Source organism: Acartia tonsa, chromosome 7, assembly GCF_053477335.1.
Source record: "Acartia tonsa isolate MP-2025a chromosome 7, ASM5347733v1, whole genome shotgun sequence".
NCBI classification, from domain to species: Eukaryota; Metazoa; Arthropoda; class Copepoda; order Calanoida; family Acartiidae; genus Acartia; species Acartia tonsa.
The window spans coordinates 3,686,602-3,714,079 of NC_137266.1; the positions used below are offsets into that span (position 1 = coordinate 3,686,602).

Sequence of the window (27,478 nt, forward strand, 5' to 3'; positions counted from 1 at the left end):
AATAGTATGTAAAAATAGGCATAATATTGGTCTTCTTTTTTAATTTTTCATGTAAGCTCGCTTTAAATGCACACAAGAACCTGAAATATACCAGATTTTTTAATTAGACTACAATGCCAGTTCTTATAATGTCTGGAGTAAGTCTTTGTGATCCACCGTTTGACCACCAGCTGCTTTAAAAGTTAACTAAGGCATATTTTTCTTGTGGATTAGTCATATATTCACTAAAATCAGCCTGTTTTGTATTACCTTGTAGATTTTTTTCTGTTAACTTTGCGGATTTTTTATCACTATATCATTAAATGGTCAGTAGTTCGCTGCCAAATACTTTTTATTTTACGAAGATAGCTCAAATATCAAGGGAGTAATAAGCGTTCCAAAAAAAACAGTTTACGTGGGACACCCTGTATATGGGGAATGCTTTTGCACAAAACAGGCGCAACTCAATACTGGTACAGTTAGGAATTCTAAAACAAAAAATTGTGCAAATAAAGGGTTGATTGTTTGTAGGCTGAATGCAATTAGGATGCTGAGCATGTTTCAAGATGCTTGTAGAAGCCTAGAACCTAAATGCGACAACAACCCTCTAGAGGTCATCATGCGCAGAAGAGGTTGGAATTCCCAATAAAGGGCGTGCAATCAAAGAGTTGGTTGCCTGTTGGTTATTACTGGACCTTGGTTGATAGAGTAGTATATTAATTTAGAATTAACAATGCCCAATGTTTTTAGGATGATCTTTCGAAGTCAAAGATGACCTCAACTCTTACAAGATAATAATTAATTTTTTTTAAAGGACTTTCCATAAACAAAACAAATATTAAAACAGTCATAAGTAGTAAAGCTGAGAATACTCATAGACATACAAGAATAAAACTTTTTTGACCTTCAGAAGTCTAAAGAGCTAGGCTCTCTGACGAACGGACCCTCTGTGTAGATAACCTTTTATTAAATCTCTACTTTCAACCTTAGGTTTTAACAATGACATACAAATAAAATGCGTTTAATGTTTTTAAGGATAAAAACACACACTTCCTAGATATGCAATGCCCACATGGTATTACAGACATACCAACGGACAAAATGAGTTATGCAGTAGATGCTGATTATTCATCAAAGCCTTTACAAAACCAGGATGACAACATCTATAAAAACGAAGCTTAACAAATCTGACAGACAAACAAGCATTTGCATATTACTACACATTAAAAATTATACCTTACCGTTACAGGAATCATCAAACCAAGTTTAATATGTAGCTACGGACTGACCTTAATTGTAGAAAAGCTTTGCAATATAATTATTATAAGATAGATATAAAATAACTACTTAGTAATATGAAATACTTTTATTTTAATATAAATCAACCATCAATCACTTCAAAAGCCAAACTCAAACTTGATAAAAAAAAACAATAGAAATTACATTTCAGAACAATTTTAAGACACTAAATATTAGCATCATCATTTTAAATTTGAACTTAACTAATTAAATATGCATAAACAAAACATAATCTTTATGATAATGCTAATTGATAAAATCTTTTTTTCTAAATTGCTTTGAGTACTACAATATTTAAACATATATAAAAATAATATTCCAACCACAACTGTTTTTGTATAATAAACTAGAAGCTTTACCTGAGCCTCTAGGGGTTATATTTTGAAGAAAGGCGAGATAAAAAATGGCTCCATATAATTTAATTTTGGTTTGAAGTCCAACAGAAGGAAAATAATTATAACTTATAGGTTTTTAAGATTTTGGATATTAACTATTTTGTAATCATATTTGAATTGCTAATAAATATATTATCACTGCTACAGTTAAACCTTTTTATATATAAATGAGAGTTTCTAATTTATTTAAGGAACTATTTTTGTACCTATTCATATTTGAATTGCTGTAAATTATTGTTGTTCTGACTGCTACAATTAAATCATTTAAATATAACTGAGTTTCTAATTCATTTGATTATTTTTTTCTGTCAAGTTTGCTGAAAACTTCTTGTAATGGTTTTCTTTGTTTACTTTAACATTTATTAAATTTGTGGTTTATTTTCTGTTGACATTCTTTGTCTTATTCTTGGTCTGTGACAGCATTGTGGATTTCAACAGTGGGATTGTTTCTGTGTTTGTTCTCAACTTCTACATCAACCCTGATTTGCATATTCTCACTAGTTACTGGTTGCATTTCCACATCTTCATCATTTCCATTAGTAGCTTTAGTGGACAATGTTTGATCCAATGCATTGTTATCCTCATCATTTGTGGCCTCAAGTTCATCTCCCTCATTTCTCTCTGTTCGATCCCATTGGAGCTCATCACCAATAATGTATACAGACTTCATCAAACTAGTGTAACATTTCACATCACCACGTATTAGACAATACTCAACAATACCCAAAATTAGTCCAACCAATCCAATGATGAAGCTTATATAAAGAAATATTGTAAATCTCAACACTTTTTCCTTCAACAATAAACAGATTTTATATTCATATTCATCACTGCATTCTAAGGATTGAATATGAGACCATATTGAAGCAACAGAAAGCAAAATCAAGAATACACTACATAAAAATTGAAATATAATACACATTACTCTCAACTTTTTTGGATTTTCTCTATTTTCTTTGTGAACAACGTTAAATGGATTTGCAATATTGTTAAGATCAACAAATTTGACTAGCCTTTTCATAAAATCTCTTACTATTATTTTCAAATTTTTACAATAATTCTGGACACTAGGTTTTCGTTTGAAAAAAACATCAAAAACTAATAATGAATATTGTACAATAATTACAGTATAGAGGATGTAACTATGACATAACCTCACAATATCTGCTTGGTTAAACTTTAAGAATTCCAATGTTTGGTTGTTTAAATAGGTTGTAGAAATGTTCTGAAACACGTCTATTTTGTCTGTGCTATTTAATGTCTTAATTTTTCTCGTCAAAATTACAGATGATTCGCTACACACCAGAGACAACGGCAGGATGCTTAGGACCATTTGGAAGAAGATATTTGCTATAAGAAATTTGAAAACTTGTTTCATCTCAATTTCTTTCTGATATAACTGGTAGAGGTTGTAGCTTGCCATGCCATACATCAGAGACACAAATGATGTTGTTATACTCAATATGCTTATTACCAAACTAGTAGTGTCGTCATATCCTTCATTTGAACCACTTAAGCAAACATATATCTGGAGGTGTAGTTGAAACAAGACTTCTCCATTCAGCTCGGATATCTAAATCAATTAAGAGAATGAAAAATTTTTACAAAAAGCATAAATATTATCTAATTATGGTTTTGTCACTCTCAAAAAACCATGTATGACTTTACTTTTCTCTTTCTCTTCATAATTATATATTTGCCGATGTGATTTTTAAAACTGTTTTTGACCTATTTTTGAATGAGGGGTCAAAAATATTCTAGGTCACCTGTAGAATCAGACTGCAGAGCCTAAATTTTAATTAAGCCACCAATTAACTTTTTGGAGAAATTTAAAATTAATTTTTACTGTTGGTTTGGACATTTTTGTCAAGAGCAAAAGAGTCTTTTAGTTCCCCCTTCAGAATAGAAAGATAAAAAATAAGGACATAGTTAAATAACAAAAGATATTTTACCATTCAAAAAGACAAAAAAAGGTAAAGAAATTTTAAAAATTAAGAATGACAATCAAAACGAATGTTAACTAACATAAACACTATTATAGTCTAATAACATTAATTCTAAGGGCACTCTGGTAGTATATACTCTAAAACAATTAAAAAGATTTCTTTTTGATGGAATCAGTCAAGGATTCGTAGAGTGAGGGAAGAGGATAATGCTTACTGAGATATACCAAAAATTAATGCCAGACAAAATTTTAAGTTCAGCAAGTAATGTATATTGTAAAACAGATCTTACAGCTTTTTAATTCATGTCAAAATACAGGTGTATTGTACAATGTATAAAAAAGATAAGAGAGATACATTCCTGTCTTATACAAATATCAATGAACAAAATATAATATTGCAATAAAACCCTAACCTTCAAATGCCAATGCTTCTCAGTCATTTTCTTGCTGGGACTGTAAAGAACCAAAAATCCATAGACGGGCAGTAACACTTGATTAAATAGGGACTCTATATATTCCATTGGTTTACATCTTCTTGATGAATCTCTTGCTGTCTTTACTAGACTGAAGATAATCGGCAACGTCAGAATTACAACTGATTATTTCTTTGTTTTAACCCTTACAGATCGGGCCCCAATTCCCACCTTAATAGATCGGGGGGGGGGTCATATTGACCCCCCCCTCTATCTCGGCTCCTGTTACAGATAAAGACGTAAAATTTTTTTCTGGTGGTTCATGTGTAATTTTAGAGAAAATTACCTTTTCTAGTCATAGCGGCCAGACCGCTCCTTAGCCGCTTTTTAGCGGCCAGCCGCTAAATATTAAAACAGCTGTAGAGCGGCCAATTTTGCAGCTAGGATGACCAAATTTTAGGACGAACTTTTATTTTTCATAACAAAAAAATACTTTTTCTGATCATCGCCGAAAAACGGCAAATAACGGAAACCGCCATTTTCGGCGGTTACGGCGGTAAAACGGCGGTTGGCGGCGCCGATTATTATGTTATCTGTTTATTGTTGCTCAAGGATTTACCAAAAAAAATTATAGGTCTCTAGCTGTAATAGAAGCCACGATATTCATGATATATGTCTGTAGTAAAAGCCGGACAAAAATCGGTCATAAAGTCGGTCAGGGAGCGGTCAAACGGTCATAACACCACTTTTCTCAGAAGGTCATTGATATCTAAGTGTTCACCCAAAAAATTTTAGGTTTCTACCTTATACACAAAGGTCATAATGTAGAAATTAAGATTTATTTAAAATTTTTTTCTAAATTTGGTGCCACCTAACCGACTTTGACCGGACGCCACGACCGACACAGACCAGATATCCTTATAAGATCAACTCTTGCCGACGTATAATTACTAAACTTAAAAAGTCATGAAGTCACAACTCTTTATCTTACCTACAAAAAAAATGACATTGAAAAAACTAGAGGGGGGGGTCAATATGACCCCCCCCCCGATCTGTAAGGGTTAATTGATTTTAATTAAGAATAACAGTAAATTAAAAAAAAATGTGATCATAAGATTTTTTGTTCAACTGTAATGTATTAATAATCAGAAAACAAAAAAAACCTGAGATATATCCATATTTTACATCATTGTTTTTAAAACACTTATATGTAAATTGGATATCAAGTCCAATATCCGAACAGGGTAGAAATACATTCAAGAACAGTTTGAACATGGATTTTGGTGTCAACAAGTTTTTAAATTTATGTTTACATCCTGAAGGTTGCATTTCTGAAATGTGTGTAATTCTGTTATTTTTACAGAAAGCAATTGTATTAAATTCTTCTAAAAGTACACTTGTCATAAAATCATTTGTCATAAAGGTATATTTGTCATAAAAAGTTAACAAGTTTACCTTTTAAAACAAATATACCTCTATGACAAATGTACCTTTTATGACAAGTCTACTTATTTGGCAAATGTAGTTATGACATTACTTTGCCATCTACCAATGTTTACTTCAACGAATCTAATTTAATTTGTAAAGCTTTATAAAAGCATTTAAATCTCAAGTGGGTAAGAATTTAATTTTCTCTTAGTTTAATTTGTAAGCTAAACAAAATTGTAAATAAGTCAAAACTGCATTTAATTAAATATTTTGTTAAAGCAAATGTTTAAAGCACAAATTGGAAAGCACATTGCTCACCATTTGTTTCAGCAATATTTTTAGTATTATATTGCAAAACAACCTATAGAAAGAATGATATAAATAGCTGTAAAATGCATTGATTTTATTTAAATAAAACAGATAATGCAACAGTTTTATATTATATTAAATCTTTATAGCACATCCATTGCTGGATTGCTAGCAGTATGAAATTAGTAACCCTGACCCATAACGGGTCGTCTCAAAAAACGCCCATCTCAGAAAACGCCTATCTCAAAAATTGCCTTTTTCATTAAAATCTTAATTTAGTATATTTGTTGTGCAGTCAAACCATTGGTTTCCCATAGTACAACCCTTTGTAGCATTCATAAAACTAACTTTAAAACAGTTTAATTCACTTTAAATAGAATTCTACAATGATTAAAAAACTCACCTTGTCATTATTGTCTTCATCTTGTTTTTTAAAGTCGATTCCAAATGTTTCAAAATTAGACTGATCATCTGTTGTTTTTGTTTCATGTAAAAGACCTTGTATTCCCTGAGGATCTACTTTAATATCATCAACAACAATCTCTTTAACACTGCTGGCGTGGTTCCTAATTTCTAGCTGTTGCTCATTACTTTCTACTACTACAATAATATCTTCAACAGTTTTAAAGTTGCCATCTCTAGGGTATTCTTCTACTATATATTTGACTTTCTGGTTTTTAATTGGGTTTTTGTTGCAATGAATGTAAGGAATCTTAGTTATGATATCCATTTTATTCTTTTCATCAGTGAATTGTCCAGTGCTTTCTGTTATAACATCAGTTTCTCCATCATCAATGACTGAATCTGTTTTACATTCCAGAAGGACTATGTCACTCTGATCCAGCATTTCAACAACTTCATCATTGTGGACAATGTTATTATAACTATGAAGTACAATTTCATTGTCTGTTTTTGATTTCCCATCAGGCAGCTTTTCCTTTTCAATTGCTGTAAAAACATTATCTTCTTCGGTTTTGAAGACTGTATTGCTGAAATTTGAAACACCTTTCAACATATCTTCATTTTTGTCCATGGTAAAAATCTTATCAGGATGAAAGTTACCAAAAATTGAACTGTTTATTCTATCTTTGTTTTTGTCATCATCAGATTGTTTGTCAATATCATCTGGACCATGTTTTACTTCAAGAACTTCTCTGTCCCCAGCTAATTCCATTTGTTTTGATAGTTTGTCATCAAGGGGGTCATAATGTGTATTTGTGTCAAGTTTATTTAATGATGGTTCGGGCCCATTTTTACTGGACCCGACTTCTGTTGAAGACATTTTAATTACATTTTGATGCCATCTAGAAGAAAAAAAGAAGTTGTCTTGGTAGTCTTATTATGTTTTTTCCATTTACTAATTTATTGCATGTTGCAGAAAAGACAATATGTTGAAATCAATAATATTATGACAATACTGATAATTTTATAAAGTTTGATTATGCTAATATGACGAGGTCACTGCCCTAACTTGATAAAGTTATTAACTTCCTGTACAGACACACAACTAAAATATTCAAGCTTTCTATAATGAAATAAGTTTTTTTACAGTAACAATACTACTCTACAAGAATTAAAGTAATATATATAGAGCGATAAATAGTAAATGTAACAATCACCCCTTTTCAAAGGCCTTCTACCAAAATAGGGTTGGGTCTTCGATATCAGCTGAATCTATCAAAAATGTAAATACAGCCGGGTGCTGGCAAAAGAACAAAAAGCAAATTGTAAACTAATGTTAACAAAAGGACGTCCAAGCTTTTTACTTTGCAAGAGGATTAAATGCGGGGTTCTATACGTTCAAGGGACGTAATCTAACACATTTTTAAAACTTGAGGGGTGTAAAATAAGAGGATTCAAAGTCTAAAGGGGTAAACACCCCTTTACCCCTTTACTTGGACGTCTATGTATGACCTAATAATGATTTCTGCATTTTTATCAAGTTAAATTTGTTTTGCATTTTCATTTGTTGAAAAATATTTTGAAAAATAGATATTAATCTCATAAAACTGACAATACCCCAATTATTTAAAATAAGGACATAGATAATTTGCCATCACCTCATGGAGAGTTAAACCCTTTACAGAAAAAAATTGAAAACAACGTAAATTCAAGCTAAAATGAAAAATGGGAACATCTGCAATATATTAGTTCTATATTTGTCGCTAGATGTCACTAAAAACTTGATAATTATGATTTGCAAGAAATTATTCACATCATAATGAAAAAGGTCTTGTTAATCATGTATAACTAGGTTTATAAATGCAGTAAAGTAAATCGGAAAAGATGATTATGAATATAATTTTCTAGTCAGGAGCCTAGTTGTCAGAAATTGATAATAGCAGTTTTGAAAACTTCATATAAGTTTAGACAGAAATGACAATTTTTCACAAACATTTTCCCTTTCTTTTTCAAAAAGCAAAAGAAAGCATTAAACAGCTGAATTTAGAAAGCAAAGTTAATGAAATTATTTCTCGTCTGCTGAGCTTTAGGTCTTTGCCATCGGAAATCATTTACTAATCTGTTTATACATCTATACTATAAATTTATTCTACAAGACAAGTGTGTTCTTGCTTAACAAGGATATAGTATCTTTTCTGGTGGCTTTTTCAGCTTATCACGACCAAAGTAGATAAAGTATAGAATAGAATCCAGGTAGAAGATTCTGCCTGGCTAGCCAGAATTAAAATTGGAACATTTGAAAGACCAAACGGCTATGAGGCTGTTAGTAAATCACATGATTTAGGTAATTATTCTGAAAAAATATTCAAAATAAATTTCTTTTGCAATAATTTACTAAAAGCCATATAGCCGTGTGTCCAGCTTTCTTTACCCTATTCACAATGGATTAAAATTGAATTTTATGTGCAAAGCCATAAAAATTTTAATTGAGTAAGCCACTTACTTTTCAAAAATGTACCAAAATTATTGGTCTCAGCAATTATATGATAGGTTTCGCTCCTATGCTGTTTTCAAACAGCTTATTATACATACTAGCATCTACATCCATACATGAACTTGAGGTAGGGACCCTAATTTTAAATGTGGTCAATCATACTTATCAATACAAGGTGACAGTAATAATTAACTTTTCATCTTTGTTAAAAACGACCAAGCATCAAATGCTGGAACTACTTTTATATGAGGTGTGTTTCAGTGGTAGCATTCTCAGTATGACAACAATGTTTTTACGGGTTAAAGAGTACCTGCTATGCACTGAAAAAGATATCAATTTATTCTAAAGACTAAACTTACAAAACACTACATAGAAAAAAATGTTAAACAGTATCTATTAGGTTTTGATACAAATTAATCTTTTTTTAATTTTGTCCAACTAGTCATTGCGATTTGTACTTTAGCCTTATTGTCTTTACTGCGCAACATAAAATGCAATGTTTTTTGGCTCTTTACCTGGATGATCCTGCCAAGTTTGCTGGCATTCTGTGCCTGCCATGATGGAGATATTCGTGAAATTCTATCTCTCAGTCATGTGTTATACTCATATTCAAAATCTAACTCAGTTATAGCCCTCTGTCTTTTACACACCAAAAAAATCATTGAATGTAAATCACGAAAACTTTACTGAATAAGGTGTATGAAGCATGGCTGGCACACAGACGGATAAAACAATGTATAGACTAGATGTGCATCTGTCACAGGAATGTTTACTAAAAAATTTCAGCAGTCTATCTCCAGTATCAGCGGAGAAAATCACATTTCTCCTACAACGTTATGGACTGGCTAACCGACAACTTGAATAATAGAGTAGCTTTGTTATTGGCCATTAATGGTAGGAGGGAGGGAAAGTTAATTAAATGCCCCCCTCCCCCTTCAGTTTTTTCTATCTCACTTTCTGGGTTTGAAAAATAGAGGGTTATTAGTATAACTAAGTGACTTTTTAAATATGGTTATCACACATAACTGAGATTTGAATCTTTTAGGAAGTAATGAAAATATTTGGTACAATTTAGATAACACCAGCGGATACGCCCCTAGAGGCCTCTAGGGACACGTAAATTGTTTTTTTTTCTTTCTGTTTTTAGCTAGTTAAAAAAATATCCGCAGGTCGGCTTTGTTTATTTTTGCGATTTCTCTGGGGAGGGTTGTGCTACCCTCCCCCAAAATAGCCATAAGCCTTCCCAGGACCTATGAGAAGCTACTTTATAAAGATTAGTAAGATCATTTGGAACAAACAGACAGACATCCTGTTACTTTATTATAAGGATAAAAAAATAATAAAATTGATACTAAGAACTTTAATAGTCATGGCTAGACTAAATTGATATTAGTTAATAATTGGAATAAAATCAATATCTTTTCTTGATAACGTTTATAACTTCCTTTGAGACAATTCATATCAACAGCCTAAAATATCGTAATATCCATTAATTCTACACCCATTCTGACTAAAAAAACAAATGGATATAGAATACGTGGATATATTGACAGGGGAAATTTGCTAGTATGGGCCTCATTTATTAGTTAGTTCGTTCATCTATTAGAGGGTAGGGGATGGGGTAAATTGGGGATATGAATGAGGGGTATCATTATTTCAGCCAGCTGGAAACAGAATGTAACAGAAATTCTGGTATAACGTCCAAGTTATTTTATATATCGATTATTATATCGCTACTAAAAATTTCAATCCAATTTAAAATATAAGAATTAAATTATAAAACTTGATAATCAAGTCTATTTTCTGTCATATTTCATTAAACTATTTATTAAATTAATATTTTTTAAAAGTGAAGCTTTTTATATAATTAAAATCGGCTCATACGTTCGTAAAGAATAGATCTAACTCTTAATTTAGTCATTTTAGAATTTCCAATCGACTTGAAACTTGGCATGGTGATGCCTCTATTAGTTCAGAAAGCATATCAACTTTATAATTTACAAAAATGTCCTTACTTCCATTTGAACAAATAAATGTTTAACCTTTTTTAACACCAATTTTATATGTAATGTTTTTATCCGATTCATCAAAAAACTGATTCCTAATATAACAAAGTACAATGTTATGAACGAAGCATCTCTATAAATCCTAAAACCTGAAGTATGTCCTTTTACTGCATCCTTTCATTTTATACCTGTAAAATTTCTTGCATCGTTACTTTAGGTATTTTAGAATTGATCTGCCAATTTTAAAATCTTATGTTGATAGTCTGTTTAGAAAGTATAGCAACTCATAATATTTTCATTATAATGAATTTTAGCTTTTTTTTAAAATACAATATTTTATATGATAAAACCATCCCTTGCACTTGTTTTTGGAAGTTTCGATTCTTGGAAAATTAGGTATAATATTTTAAGAAATGCTTCTCTTTTATCAAGCATCCTGTATTTACATAATTTTTAGATATATATTCGTTCAAATTTGTAACTAATGTTGATTATTAAATGCGCTTTTACCAGTGAGGGAGAGGACAATAGGCTATTTATTACACTAGTTCCCAAAGTTTTATAATATCTTTTACTTATTCGTTGTGCTAACAACATTAGGGATTTTCATTAAATTTGATTGGTTGTTAAATTAAGTTGAGTGTCCAAAAGCTTCAACAACTATCTACTAATAATTTGTGTATCATTATTGGAAATGTACATCAATTTATCGACCATTGTCTAATCCCTTTAGATTCCTGGCTGTTACTATATGATTTTATAATTTTCTTTATGTAAAGGTTCGCTTTCTTTATGGATGTTATCATCCTTGTTGAAATTAATTAATTAAGTCACGTGATTGTTTAAGCTTCTAACCAAATTTCCCATATCTTGAAAACTGCACAAAAATAATGTTTTGGAATAAAATGAAACACCTTTACAATTCTGGATTAAAGCTTTAATGAAAAAAAATTTAAGAATGTTGATTACAATTTGACTTTCTTCTTTCGAGGTAAATATGTTGCAGTTCTCAGAGGGCTTGTACAATATTTGGCCTTAAAGCAATGTGACTTCATTCGAGCCTAAGCTTGCTGATACTCTATTGGAACCCAGACTTCAATCATTCACAAAAAAAAGATTATATATATAAATTTAAAAAAACATACATGTTAATAAAAAATTGCTTAAAGCATAAGATTCTAGTACACAAATCCCTAAAAACAAGAGTATATCAAACATTTAATTGCAAATACTTTTATTAAGAAGGGAAAATGCAATACAAAAAAAGATAATACAAAGATGACAGCAGCTGTAGCCAGCTGCAGAGGCACGGCTGCTGCCATTGCAGACATGAACAACAAGCATGAGTATGTCCACAAGCATTAGGCAGAGTTTGAAAGGACAGTGAGTGAGCATTATGTCGTTGTTGACACCTGTCATATTGATGATCAAGATCTCATCAACATAACAGATATCAACTTCCTTGATTAACTATGTATTTTTTGATTTGTACAAATAATGCAGTCTTGTGGGCTTGCAGCAGTCTTACTTCTTGCCCCAGTAGTATCCGTAGGGATATCCATAGTATCCTCTGTAGTATCCTCCATGACCATAGTAGCCTAGACCGCCATAGTACAGATGAGCATCAGCCTCAGCGTCAGCCTCAGGGGCAGCCTCAGCCTCCCTCTTCTTTCTACCCCAGTAGTATCCACCATGTCTATAGTATCCTCCATAGGGGTATCCATATCCATATCCATATCCATGAGGATAGTATCCATACAGAGCATAGTAGGCTTCAGCATCAGCATCAGCAGCAGGGGCAGCCTCAGCCTCTCTCTTGCCAAGAACATGATAACCAGTCAGATAAGAGTGATAGCCGGAGACATAGTGGCCATAGCCTAGATACCAGCTGGGGTAGTAGCCATAATAGCCATAGTATCTGTGAGCCTCAGCCTCAGCCTCGGCGTCAGCCTCAGCCTCAGGAGCAGCGTAGGCCACGGCAAACAGTGCAGCAAGGAGCAACTAAAAAAATAAAATATTTATTAGTTGGTTAGTATTTTAAAGTAAATAAATAGTGGGGGCACGAAATATAGGTAACTACACCCTGTGTCGACTCTCAATTGGGTCTTTGAATATCAGCCAATAGCCTTGGTTATATAAACAAAGCCAAATCGCTACCAAAGACTAGAAAAAAAATTGCTAGCAGATGAATATGGGTCCCTACCACTTGAGTCAGGTAGTCTGGGTTATACATTAGTACTTAAACATTTATTGTTATTATTTCCCCTTTAATTTAAAACATAAGCTGCTTAAATGTAATGGATTTGAATTTTAAAAAAGCCATTAATAATCAGGATCTTTTAGGGATAAGACAATAGAAAACAAATTGAAGTAAGTACCCATTGGTGATAGACAAAATTAACTTTTTTCTAGATGAAGATTATGAGTGAAAAATTTTGGAAAGAAAAGTTTAATTTAACAAATAAAAAGTAACTAAAGTAATAAATCCAACGAATAACTTGTTTATAAAACTTTGGGTACAACTCTATGAGTTTTATTTACAATCTAATGTCCTATCCCTCCCTGTAACTCTTATTCTTATAAAATATTAAAAATAAATTAATTTTAGAGTCTAAAAAAATAAGATCTAGAATAAAACATGGATGACTAAATTGCGATGTACAAAAAATCATGAATTGACAAACGGACATATTGAAAATATTGTGCAGATGTTTAAGAGAGGGCGAAAAAGAAAACATGAGAAGTATAAGAAAAAATATTTTTTTTTTTTTAATATAGATGTCTTGTGTGGCATGACTGAAAAACTGACGGACAAAAGTAAGTTTTATTCCAGATGCTCTTTATTAAATAGCAACTATACTAAAAAACTTATTTAAATAGCAGCCGAGAATACTTATGTATCGCATCGTATTATTGACAGCTTTCCTCATATATAAAAATGAAAAATAATAAGATTAAAACGAGTTTTTGTTAGGCCAGATATGCTAACAAAACTGGTATTAGTTTTATTATTTTTGATTTAATATTCGCGAAAAATTGTCTGTAATACAATGCTATACATGATTTTTCAGTATGGCTCAGAATCGGTTCTAATACAGCAGATAATTATCGGTTTTGAATCCATACCGAAATGAAAAATCATATTTCTTTTTATAGCATTACGGATTGACGGTCAAAGTGATTTAATGAGTATATTCACTAATATAAAGTACAAAAAGTAAGGCAAACATTAATTGAAATATTGAAAAATATTTTATTATGATATGAACAAAAGTAAAATTTAAAACTAATGTTTTGATGTTCATTAAAAGGAAAATTATACTAATGTTTAAATATCTTTTTTAAAACCTTTTTGAAATGAAAAAAAATGTAGTTAAAACTTACCAAGTACTTCATATTTGCTTGGACTCTGGAAATTGAGTGAGGAAAATTAGAAAAAGTTTCTTTTTTATAGTTGACAAGATGCACCGCCCATCTTCACATTTGATTGCCCATATGCAGCGCATCCCTCCGTCCACCCGTCCATCCGCCCGTCCCTTCTGTCCGCCCGTCCGCCTGTCCTTAATTCAACAACACTCCTGTGTTGCAATGGATATAAGATATATGTGGATATATTGACAGAGGAAAATTTGTCAACAATTTAGATTGGTCAAAATGGACCTCAACCCGCGACCGTGGCTCAACATGTAGCGCATTCGCTCGTCGTCGGGTTCGAATTTCCGTCCGAAACCGCGTCACAAGTAAAGACGCTAAAAATAGTTCCTACTTGCGCTATATCAGGTGCACGACATACATAGTTGAAGTATGGGGAATGCCTTGGCCCAAAAAAAGGAGCAACTCACTACCATACACAGTTAGGACTTCTCAGAAAAAGGTCGTGCAATCATAGGGCTTAGGGCTGACAACCCTATCGCATATCCATAAAAAAAAAATTGTTACAGAAACACTGACAAATTTTGGAGTGGAAATGGCTTGTTACTTTTTTTACTGTTGATATGGACCTCATTTATTGTGGGGGGGGGGGGATAGGGTAAAGGAGTTATTATTATTTTAGCCAGCTGCTAGCAACACTTCATCATTAGAGTAAAACACTAGAGGGAGAAAGGGTTAAATAACTGTATTTCCCCATCGCAACCGCCTTGTACAACCTTTTTATTGGGTCATAAAATCAACCAATGGTGTCGCTTATATTAACACAGTCAAGTAGCAGAAAATAGTTTAGAAGCAGACGATGAAGGTCGTTGAAAAAGGAAGGGAGGTAGTTGTCTGTATATACATCTATACTATAGATCTGTTACTTATTACTTCATCAGAGTAAATGAAAATCTGGTGCATCATCCAAGTAATAATATATCCATTTGTGTTACGTTACATCTTACGATCTTGATCCTCCCCCCCCCCTCCCCATTTCCTCTTCTGTTACATGGTTACATACATTGTTACTTCATTCTTAATTTATTGGTATTTTTATAATGTAACTACTATTTTATTTGATTGTAGTTTTTGATCAAACAGTTAAGGATATTTGGTTTTACTATACAGTTTATATGGTGTTTTTATACATATAATAAAACTTCTTAGGGAGGGAGAGGACGGTGGACTATAATTTACACAGGTGCCCAAAGTTTTATAACCACGTTATATAATTTGTTTGCTTTATAACTTTTGGAACTTTTGATACAATTCCCATCAGATGTTGTAACTAACCAATCAAGATCAAATTAAGGAAACTAAAGTTTTTGAGCCACAGAATGAGAAAACGTGGTTATATAACAATTAGAGTAAAACACTAGAGGGAGAAAGGGTTAAATAACTGTATCTCCCCATCGCAACCGCCTTTCTTTTGGGCCATTGAAAATCAACCAATGGTGTCGCTTATATTAGCACAGGCAAGTAGCAGAAAATTGTTTAGAAGCAGACTAAAGAGGTCATCGAAATAGGAAGGGAGGTGTGTCTGTATGTATATACATCTATACTATAGATTTGTTATATAACATTTGGATACCAGTATCATTTATAGTAAAATTCACCCACTTTTTAGTTTTATAAAGCCAGGTAACCCGTTTTTTAGCTCCAACTGTGCATCTTTTGTTTTGCTAAATTATTCATATATGTTTTGGTTGTTTTTCGGATATACTGTTGTTTCTATGCAGCTTTTTCTCCACACACAACCAAACCAATAATCTTTAACAAGTGTTTACATAAACCCGCGAATTTTTTGAGAAAAAAAAATAAAAAAAATGTGGGGATAATCAGAACTTTAATGCCTACCAGATGGGGATTAATAAACATTTAGAAAGGGAGGGGACAATGGGATGTAAATTACAGTAGTACCCAAAGTTTTATTAACTTTTATTCATTAGCTCAGAAACTTTAGGTAATTTTATCAAATCTTGATTGGTAAAAATTGACAAGTTTGATACTTTTAATCAACAATTTTGATCTACAGAAGGGGTAACTATGATTATTATAATTGGGGATGTACATTTATCAATCAATGTCTTATCCCTTTAGTCCCTGAATTTTAGCTAAATTATCCAAAAAGCTTAAAAATAGTCCTAATAGCAATCCATATCGAAATTCAAGACCAAGAAATATTTACTGAATCATATGCACACTAGTTTTATGCCATTTAAAACGAGAAGAAAGTTGTATCCTTAAACCTACAAAGTAGACGGAACATTTTAAAACTATTGTAACAAATTGGTACCAAAGATATTCTATTATATAAAGTAGTAACTTATTTTTTGGTCTGAAGCTTAAACTGAATTCGTTCTTCTATTTAGGGAAGCTTCATGTAGGTCCGGGGATAGTTTTAGGCTATTTTCCTGCCTTACCTATTTCTTCAAATACAATTCTTCTAGATGCTAGGAGCGTAGCAACTAGTATTCTATAATATAAAGAAATATTTTTTTTTGTCTGAAGCTTATGATTTCAATAACTATTGAACTGATTGAGTTCTTCTTTTTAGGGGAGCTTCACATAGGTCCTAGATGCTCTAGATGCTAGAGGCGCAACCACTAGTATAATTAAAAAAGAATAAACTAGAAATTGCTTAAAAATATATAAGAAAGGATACATTATGCACCAAAGTTCGATTAATTAGGGAGGGGACATTGGACTGCAAATTATATCAGTACCAAAAGTTTTATTCAATTCATTGGCTCTGAAACTAAGTAAATGATTGCAAGGGGGGAAATGGTCATTGGAATGTACAATTACACTGGTCACCAAAGTTTTATAACCACGTTATTCCATTGGTTGGCTTAATATGTTCATGTACTTTTAACAGACAATTTAAATGTCCATTTTGAACTTGATTTTTCTATTTAAAATCATATTTCAAAGTGACCCACATACTCTATGATAATAACTAAAGAGTTGCTACGCTTTAAAGATTGTTAGATGAATGCTGATAAACAAACTAATGTCCCTTTCCTCCCTAGCTTTCCTTAAGTGACAAAACGAGGCGCCCAAAACGACACACAAAATATAGAAAATCATATCTATAAAAAATGCACACATATAATTACGTACAATAAAAATGTTATAAAAGTCAAGATCTGAATTGCATAAACTGTAGATTTTCCTATCTTAAATCGCCTATGGAAAACCTACACTCCCCCTTCCTTATTTTTGAAATAAATTTAGATTATGAGGGAGGGGGGGGGGGGTTCTTTTTTTAAATGACTAATCCTTTCTAGTGTCATTTATTAAAAAAGAAATGGGTTTTTAGTGTACAACAAGCAATTTGAGGGAATACGACCATAAAAGTGCAGCAGTTATTACGTAATAACTAGCTAGCCATGCACACGACCAGTAGAAAATCCAGGGATCTAAAGGGATAAGACAATAGCCGATAAATAGATGTACATCACCAATGATGCTAAACACAATTACCACCTTTTTTTGATTATAATTAGTGGTTAAAACGTTTGGGCACTCAACTAAATGAACCAACCAATCAAAATCTAATGAAAATCCCCAAGGTTGGTAATCCAAAGAATAAGAAAATGTTGCTATAAAACTTTGGGAACTAGTGTAATAAATATCTCATTGTCCTCTCTCTCTCTGAGAATGATTGCTTAATTATTTATTATTCTCTTAAAAGCGAAGCAAATCTGTTATCGTTACTATTGTGTCTGTAGGTCCATTTTTGCACATAAATTTTAAAATTTATAGTAAATTTTTATATAATTTTTAATTTTATGATAATTTTTAAAGATGTAAGAAAAAGTATTCTAAAACAGAATAAACAGAGTTTTAATTCCGAAATGTTTATATTTTATTAGATTTAAATTCACTTTAAGATTATTTTAAATGTAACTAAATGTCTTATTTAATTTATATTAATTTGAAAAAAAAGAATTGCAAAAAAACCTTCTAGTTAGTATTGATTGGTTGCGAATTTTTCTGTGATAATAGTTATTTCTCGTATCGTATTATAAACGGCTTTCCGCGGATATAGAATGTACAATTATAAGATTAAAACTAGTTTTTTTAAGCCCCGTGGTGCCGGAGGCACCGGCTAAAAAACTGGTTTTAATCTTATGATTGTACATTTCTATATTCGTAGAAAACTGGATATAATACGATGCTAGACATAGTTTTTTCGTATGGATGAGAACCGGTTCCTATCCACCGGATTCGAATGAATACGAGAAAAATTATTATGCACATTGCACAGTCACACTTAGATCACAAGTGTGCCCACAAAATAGCAAAAATAATAAGGGCGACAATACCTAAATATATAGTTCAACAAAATACACAATGAAGAAAAAATCCAAACTATGCATGATGATTCCTGTAATAGTTAGGAACGATTTAGAAAGCGTTGTAATTCTTAAAACGTTACCAGAATGTCTATTTCAAACATGTTGTTTTTTAGCTTTTTAACAACAAAATTTTTTTGTGATAAAATTATGCGATCGAGATTGGTATCATTGTAATTTATAATTCAATAGTCTCTCCTTTCATAGATTTTTTGGATATACATTTTTATACAATATTTAAAAGCGAAAAACCTTTTTTCTTTGATTTCCTTGTTCAGGTTTTATAAATGTCTTTTGTGTAGATTTTGTGCTGTTATCATATAAAAGAGATTAAATGGGCATAAAATGGCTTCGCTTATTAATTATAAAATAACCTTCCCAGGACCCATATTAACCCTTAACAGTCGGGCCCCTTGCCGCACCTTAATCAGTCGGGGGGGGGGGGGGGGCGTTCAACGCCCCCCCATATTATCTCAGTTCCTATTAGAGCTAGAGGGCTAAGTTTTTTTGTACAAGTCCCCTGTGTTATGATGAATTTCCGACCTTAAGTAAGTCAAAGTCAATTTTCGCTTCCTTCACCCTTTTATTTAACAACCTTTGTTTTTAGGTCCTTTTTTACTTAAAAATTTCAAACGGCTGTAATTTTCTTATTTTTAAAGCTAGAAGAACAATTTATTTGCAGAAAATGTTTATCTTTATGTAAATTTTATATTTGAAATGTCAAAATATAAATTTCAGCGGCCGCAGCTGTACTTGGCAGCTGCCAGCCGCCGCAGTCGGCGGTCGGCGGGAAAACGGCGGTGGATCTTTATAAAATTTTAATACGTTTTGTATACATGTAAGAAAAGCTTAAGTTTAAAATTTGAAGTCTCTAAGTCAAAAATTGAGGCCACAGGAGCCTTTTAAAGATTTCTGGAGACCTGGAGGATCAGGACCTGCAGGATCATACCTGGAACCTGAAATTGACTTGAACACCTGTATTTCATATAAGGATGTACTACTAGAGGATATTTTAGTATTTTGGCAAGATAAAATACTTTGTTTAAGTCAAAAAAATATTTTTGCTCTTTACCTGGATGACCCTGCCAGGTTTGCTGGCATCCTGTGCCCGCCAGGATGGAGATATTCAAAAAATTCCAACTCTCAGTTATGTGTCATACCCAAACTTTAAAAGTCACGCAGTTTTGGCTCTTTATCTTTCACACACAGAAAATGAGATAGAAAAAACCGGATGGGGGGGGGGGCGTTCAACGCCCCCCCCCCCCCCCCCCCGACCGTTAAGGGTTAAGCTTCCCTATATTGAATAACTGAATCAGTTAAGTGGTTAGCGGTTATTTGTTCGTTTAGATCTTGCTAACCACTGCACTGAACCGATTTAGTTTTCAATTTTAGGTAGGATCATTGGTGTTTACTTTAAATCTAAGTCTTGAAATGGTTTTAGGCTTTTTTTATTTATTATGGCTCCTAGATGCTGAGGACGCTATCGCTATTATATTTACAAATTAGTTGATGAATTAATTTTATGAAAACTGAAACTGCAAATAATCTATAATCAATTGATATTGATATCAACACATCCGGATAGAGGTACTGTATTCATGATTTTTAAATATCACGGAGGGAGGGGACATTAGACTGTAAATTATATTAATTCCCAAAGTTATATACCCACGTTTTCTTATTTGTTGGCTCAAAACTTTTGGTACTTGATTGTATGTTTCTAAACTAATAGTGTCCAAACTTGTCAACCAATAACTTTAATCTACAGAAGGGGTAATTATGTTTATTATCATTGGGATATAACAATTTATCATCCATTGTCTTATCCCTTAAGCTCACAGCTAAAGTTTTTCCTATGGTTAGATGATAGATTGAAAGATATTTTTTTAGGAAATGCATGGATGGACAAACAGACGGATAGAAAGGTGATTATATAGGTAGATAGATAATTACAGACAGTAAGCAGCAAAAAAAAATAGCTAAATAAATATAAGAATGATATATGATAGAAAGAAATAAATGGTTTTATTTCCACATACGACCCTTGGTGCTTTCTCACAAACTGCCTGTTGAACAATGAAACCCATTGCATAATGTTTTAATAAATTGATTTATATTATTTTTATTCAAGTACATTACGGGCTACATAAAACCCAAAATAACCAAACCAACCTAAATTAAGAAACACACAAACACTAGCTCCCTCCCCCTCACAACAAAGGTTGATTTTGCAATTTGGAAAATAATGAGGCATCTATTGTTAAATAGATTTTTGCCCTCCATAAATTAAAATATTCTATGGACCATTACCAGTATCGAGAGCTACATGATAGATTGCCCTTTAAAACAAAATTCTATATAATAATATTACTAATACAAGTTTATCCTTTCTCAGTTTTACAATAAAGTCTAGCTTTTATTTTTTAATAAAGATTTAAATAAATAATATTTTTGTGTAAATATGTATCATTTTCATTAAGATTTATTTTTTAGATAATCCGATCTGGTATTAATGTAATTTATAGCAGAGACATCTAGCGTTATAAAAATGAACTATATATTTCATATAAATTTGGTGAAAGTAGAATTGTATTGTTAATCTTTAGAGAAAATCTGCTTTCCCTTTACAAAACTGTCAATTTTTGTGTAAAACTTGTTTGGTAACAATGAAAGTCACGCACAATATAGGAACACACACACACACATGCGGGCATGACATATTTGCAACCGGCAGAAAGAGTAGTTTTTTTTGTCAAAATGAAAATTTTCCGCCAAAAATACAGTTTTTTATCTGTAGCTTAGGATCTCTCTAACCACTGAACCGATATGGTTCTCCTTTACAGTGAAGCATCCAGGTTCAGAGAAGGTTTTAACTTTTTTCTCGGGCGGGGGTGGGGGTGTATCTCCACCCTCCCAATAAAAAGTTACACCCTCCCCCATATAATTATTTTTACATTTTCTTTTTTAAAACTCGAATTGAGTTGTGGTCGATTTTTCCTCCTTTCACATTTAAATTTGGGCTGTCGAATTTACAAACATACGTCATACATGCAATTTGGACAAAAAGAACATCAACTTTATTTCTGCCAGTTGTAGGAATGACAAAGACCCACGCACGCACTTACATTTTCAAACAAAAGGGTCAATTTTTACGTGGTGATTGGGGGGTTAAAATGGGAAGGGTATGTTGAAAGAAAAGGGCAGGCTTTAAAAAACAGTTCTTTTGATCAGCGGGAAACACATATAATAAATAGATAGATTTAGGACACATTTGGGATTTAACAATAAATAAATTTTAAGAAACATACATAGAAAAGTGAACGAATAGATAGATAGATAGAAAATGATATATTCTTTAACACTTTCTCAATATAAAATATTAATCAAAAGATGGATGGCAACAATAAATATACAAGCAAAGCTGTACAATATGATTTTATTTAAGAGAACAAAAGTATTGCTTAATTTAACCCACCTTCCATTGACATAAATTAATAACCACTGCAATGTCTTATTTTCTTCATAGGCTTAGAGCATGAAAGTGATGGCTTACCAACCCTTTACTCTAAAACTTACGTCCGTAAAGCAATATGGACGGACAGACACTAATTAAAGAAAAGCTTTGCTTTTTAAAAAATCAATCATTAATAATTGTGTAATATTAATCCCAGACTAGTAGTTGTTGTAAACGATATCGCTCAAAAAAAGTTGAAAATCTGTTCTGCAATTCTATAGTTTAAAAACTTTATTCGGCTTGGTTGAAATATGATTTGTGTCTTAACTCTCCCACCAATATTTGGCTTTTTTGATTAATTATCTTTATCATTCATTGTCCTATCCCTGATTAATGATAATACCTAAACTAATAATCAATCATAAGTATTAGATCATCAGTTTAATTATTGGAAATTTCATCTTCATTTTTTGCAGGGATCTTAAGGGATAAGACAATGAAGGAGGAATTGATATAAAACCCCAATGGTGATAAACAATATTACCCTATTTTTAGTTGAAAATTATTGGTTGAAAGGTTAAAACCCTATTAGATTTTTCTTAACAACTCAATTGCAATTAAAACAAGAAAAGTTCTTTAGCAAATTAATTAGATTATAGAAAAACTTGGGTACTAGTGTAATTTACAGTCCAATGTCCCTTTTATCCCGGATTTTTTGGTTCATCTAGAAAGTACACTTTGAAATTTTGTATTAAATAAACTTAAATTGCAATTTTTTTTTTTTAAACTAGATGCAAAACCACGTTTATTAGTAGCGAAGCTACTCTATAATACGCTATTTTACATATGGCCCTCTCTTTGTCAGTTAGGTACGGTATAGTAGAAACGTGAATTTATCGAGTGCTGTATAGACGGCTGAATATAATTGTTAGCAATCTCATATTTATGGAGCATATTAAAGAACTAGAGTTGGCTCGATATAACTATCTCACTATTGGCTAGTTTTCTATAAGTTCATAGCTATTTATCTATTTCAATTTTCCTCCCTCGCCATCTAAAAGAAAGAAGAAATTATTTAATATTTTAAATGATTTTTATTTACATTACCATCACCAAAGGGTTAATATGATTAAAATTTTAGTTTTAATATTTGAACACTACGGAAGTGTCGCCACAATCAAATTCTTTAAAAACAGAGATTTCTTAGATTTTCTATATTATAAAAGTATATTTTTTGTTTATTAAATCAAGATTAAATACTTTAATGTAATTCAAATATCAACATGGATTGAAAAACTTTATTCATTCCATAAACAAATAAAATAAAGGTCTTATCGCTTTGGTCAATGAGAGATCTTAAAGCAATAAAGCAGGCTGTTTTGTAAATGTTAAATAAAAGTTATCGCAAATATACTTAGTAAATAAGACAGCCTTTGAGGTTGTACTGCTCTAGGTAAGTTTTAAGCTTCATATAACTAGTTTTCTTTGAGTTTCACAATTTTGAGGTATAATAATTAATTTTGATGGGGGGATTTGAATTGCTATAGTTTGAAAGACAAGCAGTTTTTTTTTATATTTTTGTTTTACATATTGTAGCTGTTTTTTCCCTGCATTTATGCTATTATTAAAGATTAACTAGTGGCTGCGCATCTTTATTAAAGGGCTTGATAAGAATGGGGAATAAAAATAAAAATATTGGGACTAAAAGAGAACTCAATCAATCCGTTAAGTAGTTATTGAAATCTTAAACTTCAGACAAAAAAACTTACTAACTTATATTATAGGATATCTAGGTGTTCTATAGTATTTGTAGGCAGCTTTATGGCTGAATAAAATTCGCCTCTGGAATTATTTATGATGATTCCTCTGATTTATGCGCATTTACTCTATCATAAGTTGTTTTTCAATTTTTTAAAAATATGTTTGTGCTTATTGATGATGTCATACTTGATTTAAAATGAAAGATTTTTTAATGAAGTATATGAATAATAATTCATTAAAATTGAACACTTATTTGATATTATTTAATTTTTAATTACAATAATTATTTAAATTAAATGCAAGATTCAAAGAATTAAATTCATTTTCATTATAAGCAAATCTAAACTTTTGAATTATACTGGAAGGTATCCAAAGTTTTATATAACTCATATATTGTCGAAAAATCTTTGGGTACTTTTATTCAAAATTGATTGGTTGGTTCAAACCTTTAACGTCCAAACTTTTCCACCAATAATATTAATTTACAGTAATTTGATATGTAACTTAAGTATCGTCCATTGTATTATCCCTTAAGATCCCGAAGTAAATATTCTTAGATATTTATTGATGAAAATAAATGTCTTATTTGGATAAAAGCTTTTTAAAACAATTATATTTAATTACAATTAGATGTTCATTGGTATAGGAAATCTTTACCAAAATGTCAGCTGTCTATCATAAAAAGCAGTTGATAAAATCACATTTACACCATATCATTAAAGACTGACAGACAGCCAAATTGAAGTGAAGCTGCGCTACTAAAAATCAAATAAAAAAAACTCACAAAACGTGCTTAATCTTAAAATAGATAATTGATACCTTACAAAAGTTATTAATTTTTATCTTGCGTCATATTTTGTAGGATAAATATGTTTCTCATGTTCAGCCTTTTAGGAAATAAAAGCATGTCTATATAGGAGACATTGGACTGTTTATTACCCAACGTTTAATAATCATGATTTCTAATAACTAGGCTTAAAATTATTGGTTACTTTAATTAAATATTTGATTAATTGGCACATTCCTAACGTTTCGACCAACAGTTTTATTCTACATAATGTCATGATTTGTGACTTACATCAATTGATCTTCTATTGTATAATCCCTTATGATCTCTGCCTTAAACAGTATCCTGTATTCAAGCAATTTTGCAATCATGGTCATATAAAATGTTTGGGTAATGGAAATAAAACGATGTAGCAGGCTTCGTAGCTTTTGATTGGTTAGGTAAATGTTAATAAGTTAGGAAATTTGACCCGCAGACATAGAGCCCCCAGGGGCTATAAAAAGGAGAAAAGCACTGTAAAATTACGACGAAACCCGCTACTTCGTTTTCTTTCCATGGTCCAAATGTTTTGCTTTCCGAGCTTTGCTTATATGGATGATGTTATAAAAAATTTCAATAAATTGGTAGAATCAAATAAACTCCCTCTAAGTATATATTTGTTTAAGGAAAATCTTAAACTAATTCATGGTAAATTTTTTTCCAACCAAAAAATTAAAAGTTTTTAATTTGAAATCTTTTTATGAAATTAACAGGATGTCTTCTGTTTGTCTAGCTGGATTGATATGATTCTCCTTTACAGTGAAGCTTATTTTTTCTAAACGTTTTTTCCCTCAGGTGCCTCTAGAGGCCATAGGGGCATAACCGCTAGATAAACCTAAAACACATAAACACACATGAATTCTAACCCAGCTAGAAACGTCGTAAGGAAACTCGCATCCGATATGTAGTATATTATTGCCAAAATCTTATTTAAGATTTTATAGCAAAAATCAAAAAAAATCGCTAGGGATTAATTCGATTTTGTAGTAAAAATCGCGGCAACCACGATTTCCCTAAGATATCGTAAACAATAGCATTTTATGTGTGTCAACACACACTTACAAACAGACAAACAACCAACATATAATCAACATCATTCTGTGAGAAATATAGTTTATAAATTGGCCGCTAGAAGTTCACATTATTTTAAAAAATATATTGCATTTTTTCTGTTAATATACAAACAAAACTACATGATGTTAAATATTTTTTAAATGTACTTTTTATTCACGATTTTGGCACGATATCGCTTACGAGCCTTACGATTTCGTGGGTGTATCGCGCAGCTCTAAGTACCTTTTCGACCATTTATCGTAACATATCGTCGATGTGCATTGGACGACTATTTAGCGATATCGTAAGAACTCGTGCTCGATTGCTACACGATATCGTGCGCTATAGTAGCGCGATAGTGACGCTACTTTCTGGCTGGGAATACTTTTACATAAAGATATTTAGCCAATTTACCAAAGAAGATAAAGTATAGAATAGAATCCAGGTAGAAGATTCTGCCTGGCTAGCCTGAATTTTGCAATAATTTACTAAAAGCCTTGTAGCCAAGCTTCCAGCTTTCTCTTCCCTATTCACAATGGATTAAAAATGAATTTGATGTGCATTTTAAGTCTTAAAAAATTAAATTGTGTAAGAAAATTTACAAAAAATATTGGTCTTGGTATTTATATTATAAAACTAGGTTGCGCTCTTATGTTTGTTTTTAAACAGCCATAAGAAAAGAGGATAAGAGGATGAATACTCACCCCTTTTTCATTGTAAAATACTACTTCCCCCCTACTAAAATAATTCGTCTGCTATTTATCTAAACCGCCCACGGCTTTTTGCATCGTAATCATAACCTATTCTTTATATGGAAAAAAAATTTTTTTTTTCTTATTATTATCATTACCTATTCTATACCTAATTTATTACGTTTTAAAAAAAAATAAGAAAATATTTAAAATACAATTTGATTTAGGATCTTAAATAACAAACAGCCAGGGGCGGCTTTGGTGCGGTAGAAAAGTTTGTTACACCTAGTTTAAAAATGGGAGGATTTACCTTTTATGATAAAATTTTTTTTTTTCTTCAAATTAGCTTAATATGATATTTAAATCTAATTAACAGAATAAAACTTTTAAATGTTTATTAATAAAAAAATTAATAGTTAAGCTGTAAGCCACCAGGATCGCTAGTTGTCTACTTCGAATTCATACTTGAAAACTAAGGATAAATATTAAATAAAATGTTTCAAAACTGTATAATAAAAATTAGTGAATAATGCTAACTACATTTTTCTAAGACAATACTCGTTTTTACAATATTTTTAACATTTTCAAGTGATCTTATTTAGCCCTCAGGGTTTGGCCCTTTAGTGACAAAAATCCTAAACAAGAAAAATACAGACAAAAATAAAAATCGATGAATGCTTTGATATTCTAGTTCTATATCCAAAGCTAGATGGCACTGAAAAACTGACTATTATGATTTACAATCAAATGTTTATATTAATTTGGAAAAACGATTATTTATTAAGAAATAAAAGTTAGATAGACAGCAAAATAAATCTTATAAACTAATAATGTGTGTAATGATTAAAGTCAGTAGCAAAGTTATAAGAAATTAATAATGATAATTTTATATTTTTTCAATAGGTTTTATCAAAATGGATAATAATTCAAAATATTTCTATATCATCCTATAAAAATCAGATGTATGCTTTAAACAGCAACTATAATTGTCTTGAAATTACATCTAATTTTAAAATATTCCCATTTTGAAAAGTGGTGGAATAACAATAAAAATTCAGTGCGGCAAGTGCTCAATATAGGCCTATAGGCCCACTGCCTATTTTAGTCCCCCAAATACCTCGATTTCTCTCTTTTATTATTTTCTCTATGTAAACAGCTGATTTATACATAATAGCAACTACATCCATACATTAACTTGTGGTAGGGGGGGAGGAAGGGGCTGTACCCATTTAGCTGACCCTTGAAAA

General features: G+C 31.4%; 2 protein-coding genes across 2 annotated transcripts; both read right to left on the reverse strand.

Moving 5' to 3' along the window:
• Window positions 1-1,910: 1,910 nt before the first annotated feature.
• Window positions 1,911-7,068, reverse strand: LOC145324671 (uncharacterized). The gene is made up of 5 exons (XM_080167262.1): window positions 6,172-7,068; window positions 5,778-5,820; window positions 5,195-5,362; window positions 4,032-4,213; window positions 1,911-3,246 (listed from the first exon to the last, which is right to left on the reverse strand). Exons 1-5 carry the CDS (start codon window positions 7,048-7,050, stop codon window positions 2,074-2,076), a joined length of 2,445 nt encoding a protein of 814 aa, XP_080023388.1. The 5' UTR covers window positions 7,051-7,068; the 3' UTR covers window positions 1,911-2,073.
• Window positions 7,069-11,887: 4,819 nt separating this feature from the next.
• Window positions 11,888-14,195, reverse strand: LOC145324672 (uncharacterized). Its single transcript, XM_080167263.1, has 2 exons — window positions 14,055-14,195; window positions 11,888-12,671 (listed from the first exon to the last, which is right to left on the reverse strand). Exons 1-2 carry the CDS (start codon window positions 14,064-14,066, stop codon window positions 12,195-12,197), a joined length of 489 nt encoding a protein of 162 aa, XP_080023389.1. The 5' UTR covers window positions 14,067-14,195; the 3' UTR covers window positions 11,888-12,194.
• Between the last annotated feature and the right edge of the window lie 13,283 nt (window positions 14,196-27,478).

Excerpts from the sequence above, each read along its gene's own strand:
- LOC145324671 (XM_080167262.1), bottom strand. The coding sequence starts at position 7,050 with ATGTCTTCAACAGAAGTCGGGTCCAGTAAAAATGGGCCCGAACCATCA. Across the intron at positions 5,363-5,777 it reads AAATATTGCTGAAACAAATG|AAATGCAACCTTCAGGATGT; the intron begins GTGAGCAATGTG and ends CACACATTTCAG. Across the intron at positions 3,247-4,031 it reads AGAAGCATTGGCATTTGAAG|ATATCCGAGCTGAATGGAGA; the intron begins GTTAGGGTTTTA and ends TAATTGATTTAG.